This window comes from Elephantulus edwardii, unplaced genomic scaffold, assembly GCF_000299155.1.
Source record: "Elephantulus edwardii isolate Elephantulus edwardi_28Jun2011 unplaced genomic scaffold, EleEdw1.0 scaffold00045, whole genome shotgun sequence".
In the NCBI taxonomy this organism is placed as follows: domain Eukaryota; kingdom Metazoa; phylum Chordata; class Mammalia; order Macroscelidea; family Macroscelididae; genus Elephantulus; species Elephantulus edwardii.
This window is the reverse complement of record NW_006399795.1, coordinates 9,114,014-9,122,911: the sequence shown is the minus strand read 5'-3', so window position 1 is coordinate 9,122,911 and position 8,898 is coordinate 9,114,014. Positions and strand designations below refer to the sequence as shown.

The 8,898-nt window shown below is 52.2% G+C and overlaps 1 protein-coding gene across 2 annotated transcripts in view; it reads right to left on the bottom strand.

Moving 5' to 3' along the window:
* Positions 1-695: 695 nt before the first annotated feature.
* ACOT7 (acyl-CoA thioesterase 7) overlaps positions 696-8,898 on the bottom strand; it is a 197,910-nt gene continuing 189,707 nt past the window's right edge. For both annotated transcript variants that reach the window (XM_006885794.1, XM_006885795.1), the window contains exon 9: positions 696-1,109. In XM_006885794.1, coding sequence (XP_006885856.1) covers positions 1,011-1,109 — 99 coding nt within the window. In that variant the 3' untranslated portion in view covers positions 696-1,010. The remainder of the gene's footprint in view (positions 1,110-8,898) is intronic.

Here is an 8,898-nt window from a genome sequence, read left to right as displayed (position 1 = left end):
GTGCAGTTCCTCTCTTTGGCATAAGAGGCCCTGTAAGTAGGCCACCTGGGAGGCCTCCTATGGCTTTGCTGTTCTTGAGTGGGGCTGGGGTCTCTGGGCTCTCAGAAGATCAGGGAGAGGGGTACAGAGCACATTTACCAGGGGATACTCTGAGACTCTCTGGTGGGGTTGGGCCAAGTCGCTGGCCAAGCCTCTCTGTTGTTTCGAATCCACCAGCTGCTCCATGGGAGAAAGACTGGCAAACGTCTGTGTGATGAGTTGGCTCCAAGTTCATACAAGGAAGAATATTTTGAGGCCAGCGTTTGGAAAGCCAGGCAGCTGAGAAGTCAGGGCAGATTCACCTGGCAGGTGGTCTCTGGATTTATAGCCTTCCCTGGGCCTTGAACTACCTTTGAAGTTCAGTGGCAGGAGGTCAAGAGGTGGAAATAGGGGATCAAGGCTGGTGGCACTCTGTCTAGCCACTTTGTCATCAGACTGTTTACCCCTGGGGTGTTCTGGGGGTACAAGCCATATTGGCACTGGAGGGATGTGGGGGAGTAGGACCCAGAGTAGAGTCTTAGGCTACTTTGCAGAGAGGCAGAACAGGCTGGAAGCCTTGGGTTGGCCTTACACAGACCCCGCACGCCAGCCCCCTATATCCTGGGCCCAGTGCAAGAACAGCCCTGAGCCCCAAGGACCACACAGGAGTCATGGAGTCCAGCCAAATAGAAGCTTTATTAGTGATGCTGGATTCCTCACATACTTGACAGTGACAGAGGTATCCCCAGGGTCCCATGGAAGGCCCTGGGTGTGGGGACAACACTGTGCAGCGTTTATACTGGAATGATATAAATAAGCTTTGGTGTATACGTTTTTAGGACAGAGTATATAGGTTAACACTGCGTTACAAACACTTCACACAACACCAGCTCTCAATGTAAATTGGGTTTTTGGCGGAGGGGACAACTCCTAAGGGATTCGATGCTCTGGGTCCCTTCATTGGCTGCTTGAGGCCCACACGAGGCAGATGTCTAGGGCTGGGGCTCTGCCTGGCCCTGCCGCTTGGCCTTCATTTGCAGGTACCGCCCTTTGCCTTCCTCAAAGCGTTTCTTCTCATCCTCTGTCTCAGGCTGCAAAGACACACAGAAAGAGTCTGGTTAGAGGCCAGTACAATGTAGGCTCTGTGGCCTGGACTCAGAGAGCCAGTGGCCCTGCCCAGAGCGCTAACTGCCTGTCCCTTCTGGGCAAAACATTCTGGGAGGATTCAGAGGCCCTGCCCCTCTGGATGATGGTGGCCTTCCTACCTGTGAGGGGCCCAGGGGGTCTGGATGGCTGGATTCTGGGAGGGAACACTGAGAAAGAAGGTCTACATGCAATCTAGCATGGGGGTGGCGGGGGGCAGTAAAGAAGCCACAAATAGCTGCGTGGACTGTGCCCATGTCACTGGTCTTTGCAGGTAGAATTGCACGCTCGTCTCTGGTGATGAACTTCAGTTGGAAAACTCCCTTGAGGATAAAATTGTGTGTGTGTGTCTTAATGGGGGCAGCAGAGATCTGTACAAGCGTAGTTAACACGTCAGGTCACAATATAGCTGCGTGGCGGTGCCTCCTCTGTGGACAAGGGACAGCACCGTGGGACATCATCACATTTGCTCTGTGAGGCTTCCTTCCTCTAAGAAACTTTGGAGGATTACACAAGACCCTGGTGCTCAGGGTGAGAGGCAGGCTGACCAGGTCAGGTTTGACGATTTGCGCTTGATTGCTAACCTGAAGATTGGCAGTTTGAATCCATCCAGCTGTTCTGTGGAAGAAGGGTGTAGCAATCTGTTTCCATTAGTACCATGGCCAAGAAATCCCCGTGGCTCACACAGGTCTACTCTGTCACAGCAGGAGGCCACCATGAGCCAGCTAGTCACCCGCCCCTGATGGCAACAGCCTGGCATACACACACCGACTGCCTGAGGATGATACATGGTACCCTCTTGCTCTCAAGAGTGGCTTCATTTTGCTGAATCTCATGGCCCTGGAAGATGCCACTGTGGTGGCATTGGTGGCTACTTTCAAAGGTCTGGTCAGTCCCACCACAAAGTCCTCTCCAGTCGAGTCTAGCCTGGGACTAGGCTTTGTTGAGCTGCGTCAGTTCTCTGGTAGGACACTTCGTGAGTGTCTCAAAGCCAAGGAAATGGGGCAGGTGCCCTTCATCCACAATGACACCAAGCCTGGCTGCTATTTTTAGGCCAAAGTGTTTTCCAGACAAATGGTAGATTGGGAAGTAATGTCAGCTTAGACCAAATAGTCCCTCCCCTTCAGCCGCCTCTGAACGTGTGCTCCAAATGTCACCAGGTGTAAACTGTCAAACCTCTCGAGCTTGGAACCAATGGAACTTTCGGGTATTTAAGGAACGAGGCTTGGGCTTCTTACAGCCAGGCTGCCTCCCGTTTGAAGCGCCTCTGGGGTGTGCAGGAGAAATGGTGGCTTTTCCACGGCTCTTTATTGAAGAAGTCCCTCCTGCTGCTCTGGTTTCATCTCTGACTGACAATTTTAATGAAATTTTCTGAGGTGAAATGCCATTTGATTCGAAAAAACCTGGAGAAACAAGCTGTTCTGTCTCCCTTTAGTGGGCAGATCTGAGGAGGGGAGACCTTTGTGCTTCAAGGAGGCTGGAGGGCTCGGCACGGAGCCTCTGCTACCCAGGCTCTGCTGGCCCTGGTGGGCATGGCCATATCCTGGGGCTCCTGTGGGCTGCGGCTGCAGGAGCTGTGAGCACCTGGGCACAATGCTCAATCATCCATGGGCACATGAACTACCAAAGGCTCACACCTGTGTACTTGGGGTCAGCAGGTACAGGGGGCAGGGACGGAGACCCGTCGATTCCAGCAAGCACCAAGTTGTGACAATGCTGCTGGCCCAGACCATGGACCACTCTCTGAGTGGAAGTTCATCCGACCTGTGCAAACGGGGCTGTGGGAGTGACCAAGAATGCAAGGCCAAGGCCAGCAGGCTAGGACGCGAGGGCCTCTCCTTCTCTTCTGGTGCTTGCTCGGGTGTGGCGGGAGAAACCTCTGGCCCTTATTTCTCAAGCGGCAGCCAAAGGCCACGTTGCAGCTGGAGGAGCAGCTGTAGCCAGTCCTTGGGAGAGGGGGGTCCGTCGAGGACACGGCAAGCACTGTGGGGCTTGGGTGGGGTCCTGGGGAGGCTGGGAAGTGGGAGTTGGGGCCTGGTGCAGGGTTCTGCTGTTTCTGGAGCAGCAGCCGCCACTTGGGCTTGGAAAGAGGAGGATGAGAGAAGGGGAGGGGGACAGATTCAAGAGTGTGTTAAGGATCCACCAGTTCTCAAAGCCAGGCCCCTGGGCTGGTGTTCGGGCGCTGGCCTCTCTCGCTGGCGGCACATTTGCCTCTCAGGGAAGGAAGGCTGGAGACATGGAAAGGAAAAGAGCTGGTGCCAGGCTTAGAGAGGGATGCCACGCTGGGAGGGGATGGGTGCTTCTCCCTTAGCCAGCCTGTGGAGGTCAGCCTCCCTCCTGTGGCCCAAGAAGCATGCAGACGTGGGGGGCTGGCAAGGAACCTGGGTCCACCAAAGGCTCTGGGAGCTAACGGAGAGGTGGCAAGGGGTTCTGTGAAGCTACCACCTTGAGCTTTGGAGCCACCTTCGGGATGCCCTGGATGCCAGGCGAGTATGGCCCACCCAGGGCCTGGCCCTGAGAAGATGCTGCTCGCTGGGGTCATGGGGCCAGCAGTTCACGTCAGGGGTCTCCACTTGAAGAGGGGGCAGCAGTTACTGGTAGTATAGTCCCACCCTTTGCACCTTTCTAAAACCAGCACTAGGCACTCACTCATATCACCACTCTTTCCCAAGCCTCCAGCAGGATGAGGCCAGGTAGCACTTCCCAGATAGGCCTGACTCCCATTTAAAAAGCCTTCACCTGCTCCTTCAGACAGATAAGAGTTGGAGCCGCTGCATCTCTGCACTGCTATTTTAAGTCTATGGCCAAATAGCCTCTTACAATCAACCCTTTTTGTGGGAAGAGACCTTCTGAGAATCTGGGAGTGCAGAAATCTGCTTAGCCAGCCTTTCCCCAAAGTGTCCTAGCTAGGAGCCTCTTTCCCCGAGGAACACTCAGCACCCCACACCCTAGCCTTTGATGAGTGAGAAGAGCTGTCCTTTTCTCCTGCTACCAAGTTGCTGCATGTGCCTCTGAGCCACAGGTTATTCTCAGAAGTGTGTCCTGGCTCTGCCAGGCTTTTGGAGCGGGCTGCCTCCCACACAGGCCAGTGACCAAGCTTGGGGCACAACTGGTCGACCTCAGAGACCTGTCATACCATACATATATGCCCATCTTGAAGCGGCTTCCTTGTTCTGACTGGACTAACTGTATGCTTGAGTCTAACTTGCCTAATTGCCTGTCCTGTAAAATGGGCCAGTGTCTACCCTGCAAGGTTATTAGGATGACCATTTCCCTCCCAATGGTCCCTGTCAACATCTCTCAACTCACTGCTGTCAAGTCAGAATTGACTTATAGCTGACCTTCCTGTAAGTTTCCAAGCCTATACACAGCAGAGGAAAAAACTGCCCATCTTTCTCTCCCAGAGCAGCTGGTGGATTTGAACCAATAGAGAGGAAAGGGCTTTGGGTTAGCAGTGCAATTCACTAAGGACTGTGTCATTAGTACTCCTACTGTCAACATCAGTCATTAAAAACAACAAAGAAAGCAAAATCACAGCACATATCCAATCCTCTTTATGAACAGCTGTCTCCTTTACTATGAGATCAAAAGAATTGGATAGTGCCCCCGAAGAATTGGATAATGTTCTTTACTAGAACATCAGAACAAAGATTCTCTAATAGAATCCTGCTCAAAAGGGGGGGAAATGATCTCAAGAACATGAAAACAGCCCAAATGTTCAACGACAATCAAATGGATTGAGAAATTATGGTACATTCACATGATGGAGTACTATGCAGCACGCAGGAAAAATGATTTTGTAAATCACTACCTAACTTGGGAGGGACTGGAGAGCATTATGCTAAGTGAACTAACTCAGTCCCATAAGGACAAATACTGTATAAGATTATTCTAGAAATAGGCAACTAGTGAAATGTGTGTATGAGGATCGAAGGGGAGAAGGATAAACTGAGGAGGGGAAACAGGTCGCACAATTTGATGGTGGAGGGTGCGGTGAGTAAAGGAAATGGGGAAGATCCAGTGTGAAAAACAATGTATACAAACTTTGTAAGTAAACCAGTATAAAATAAATTTTTCTTTAAAAAAAAAGGGTGGGGAGTGGGGAAATGATGAAAAGAATTTCAAAATTTAATAGACTCCAAACTTTCCAAAGCCACTGAGGGCAGATGACCTCAAAATTATTACCTGGGGAAATCTTTAAACAATGAATCTAAACTATCCCCCGAAGTCATCTTGGAGCCAAATAATTGTTTAGCCTAATTAGGAAAGAATGTCTGCATTAAGAATTATAATTTCCCCCCTATTTTTTAAAAATTTTAAATTACAAGCATTGTATTTTGTATTTTTTTATGGCTCATAATTTTTTTACCGCATATTCTTTCCATTTCATTCTTCCCACCATTCATTCATTGTTGCACATTTACCAATCTGCCTACCCCTGCCCCACTGCATTGAAACAGATGAGGGAGAAACTGTTTAAAAGGAATACAGGATTAGGTATTATTGTCATGACAAGATTGCAGAAAAAGAAATGCACAGTAAAGTGAACTGTGGACTTGTTGAAGCAGTAGACATTTCATAAAAAGAAAAAAAGAAAGGAGTCACAAAGTAGGATGTAGGATTCGGTTGATGTGAAAATCTCAAATAGGCAAATCCATACCACCACAGTGGTCCAGCTCCCGCTACATTTCTACAGAAAATACTCAAGTGTCCTGGAGCAAAGGTGCAAATGCAAAAGTCAAGGTGGGAAAGGACTGGTAGCCCCACCCCTGGCTTAGTGGCTGCAGGGAGTGCTCTGCTGGGCTCATTTCAGGGGGTGCCCAGGAGCAAGCTTAGAACCAAACCCACTGTCATCAGGTTGGTTCTGACTAATAGTGACATGCTCCATTGTGTTTCTGAGACTGTAAATTAACATGGGAGGAGAATACGAATTTTTTTTCCTGTAAAGTACCTGGTGGATTTGAACCACGGACCTTTTGGTTAGCAACCTGAGAAGTTACACATTATGCCACCAGGGCTCCTTATCTTGGGATGGTATTGGTGCTGTTCTGCTTCAGTCCACAGAGGTGTGCTGGAGCCCGGCCCTGCCCACAGGGAGAGCCAATTGGCATAGCTGAGAGTGGCTGTGGCCTCCTTTCCACCATGTCTCCAATGGTGATTCTCAAGGATGTTGATGGCACTAAGCATCTAATGACCTGATGCACAGGCTGAACCAGGCCTCCACCAACATCTGGACTTAAGAAAGGCAAAGAAAAGCACTGAGTTTCTTCCACCGACTCAGATCCCAGTGCCAGTGCTTGCCACCAAGTGGCCATAGCCATGGTGTCCCAGATGGAAAAGGAAGCAGTGGTGGTGGTTCACTGGTAGAATTCTTGTCTTCTCTGTGGGGTTAGATTCCTGGACAGCACACTTCATGTGCAGCCATGAGCTGTCAGTCAGTAGAGGTTTGTGTGTTGCTGCTGCAAGGCCAAACAAGTTTCAATGGAACTTCCAGACTAAAACAGATTAGGAAGAAAGGCCTGGCAAACTCCTGAAAAATCAACTGCTAAGAAACTGTGGATCGCCACTGGCCACTGATGTGGACGGCACATGTTTTGCTGAACAAGGAGTCACCATGAGTTGGGGCCAACTTGATGGCAATTAACAGTACCTGCAAGCCAGCGTGGGGTGTGTGCTCCAATTGAGACACTAAGTTGGGCCTTTACTGGGTCAGGAAGAGGGGTGAAATGAGGCCCCAGAAGTACAAGCACAGCTTCCTCACCGGCTGCATCCTGGCCTCGGTGCCACCTCACCCCCGGGTCTACCAGCACAGGTCTACCAGTCCACCTCAGCAGGAGACCTTCTGAGCACCCCAGATCCTGCCACTCAAGGCCCTGCCTACCGCCAGACCACGTCACACGGCCTCAGCTGCCCTCCCTCACTGCCCTGCAGGCTGCTTGGTTCTGCCGATGTGTAGGTCCATGATGTGTGGGTCCACGGCTCCCACTCTTCTCTCACTGGCTCAGTCAGAGCAGGACCTGCAGACACGGGCTAGCATGCAAGTCATTCATGCTTAGGCTTTCTCCACAGCAGGGTGAACCCGGGGGGTAACGGAGGGAGAGCGAGAATCCAGCATGGGGCCTCGAGGCTGGCCCAAGTGGCTACTCGAATGCTTCATGTTCTGGAGCTAATTTATCTGCTGGGCTCTGTCCTAAGATGGCCAGGGACGGCTGACAGAGGGTGTGCAGGCAGCCAGAGGGATAAACAACGAGACGAGACATCGGTGGGAGTTGGGGAAGGACCCTGCTGAGGTGTCGTCTCCCTCCTGTCTCTGTGATGGCTTAGGACAAAGACACATGGGGTCCAGTGCTCATACCCACAAGTCCGAGTCTCCACCCACAGGCAGAAGTGCAGCCCTGGGGCTGGTGGGCATCTTGCCTCCCAAGCCAGAGCTCCAGTAACATTTCCCTGCTGGAGTGACTAAGAGGGGCCGCTTCCCACTGGGTGTGGGGCGCGCGATCGAGACAGCTGGCTCCCAGGCATGCTACCCCCACCCATGCCCCAGCTGCCGCCTCCCCCAGCCTGGCTCCCTCCATCCGCAAAGTAAATAAATACAGAAGTTGTTGGCTGTTGCTGCTTTTAATGGAGGGCTGGGGGTGGAGGGAAGGAAAATCTCTTCTGAAGGAAACAGGCTCTTCGAGGGTGGAAGCTGCTGGTAGGGAGACACTGAGGCAAGCTTTTCTGAGGACCTGAGGTGAGGGGGTTCCGGCCTTGGTGGTAGCCTTGTATAAGATGATGACCCATATATACTGGACCTGGGAGGCCCTGATGGCAGGGAGGACAGAGCAGGGGACCTGGGGCACAGATGAGAGAGTCCTGTGGCCCTGGCTCATGCATTCACTCATCTTTGCAGGACCAGTTTGTCTCACCTCTAAGGTCAAAGTTCAAGGCAGAGATGCTATAAAGTGTTTCATGTGCTTGGCACTCACATCATGTGTGTGCACAGGCACACATGTGTAATCCAGTCCTGTCTTGGTTCCAAGTGCCCTCAGTGACGTTGTACTCAGCACTCGCATTTGTGGAGGTCACGGGGCAACAGGGTTGGGACCACCTCCACCCCGTTCTCTCCCCTCATAGGCTCCAGGTGAGAGGGTCTCAGGGCGACTCTTCTCCACACGCAGTCCCGTTGGCCACCCGGGGCCTCCCCTCTGTCCCCCACACCCTCCCCCCTCGCTCTTGTTCCTGTCAGCGGCGTCTTCTGGGCTCTCTGCCCACGGAGGGGCAGCCTGTGGCTTTCCGAGCCTGCCAATGCCAACCAAATGTTTTCCACTCTGCATTTTCTGTGCTTCGAGGACACACATTCAGAGCTTGGCACGGAGGGCAGTGACTAAGTTCCCCTCTCGGGGAAATCAATAGCTTGTCCTTTTGGTAATTACTGAAGGTCTAGTGCAAAGAGGGTTCCGGGGGGGAGAGAACAACTTGCTGTGAGTCCGAGGTCACAGATCAGGGCGCTGGCGTGGGAAGCAGGAGAGGGCTGGGGACATGTGAAGGCAGTGGAATGTCTTCTGTGACTGGCCGCCTGTCTGGCAGAGCCTGGTGGGGGCCGTGTGTGGTTAAGGGGCTTTGGACCAGGTGACAGTGGGCTCTGGCATTGCAGACCCCCTGTGTGCCCAGAACTCAGGACCATAGTGGGCCAGATCATGCAAGGGCTGGGCTGGGTGCTGGCGAGGCTGCTTTGAGCAGAGGCACCTCCCCACC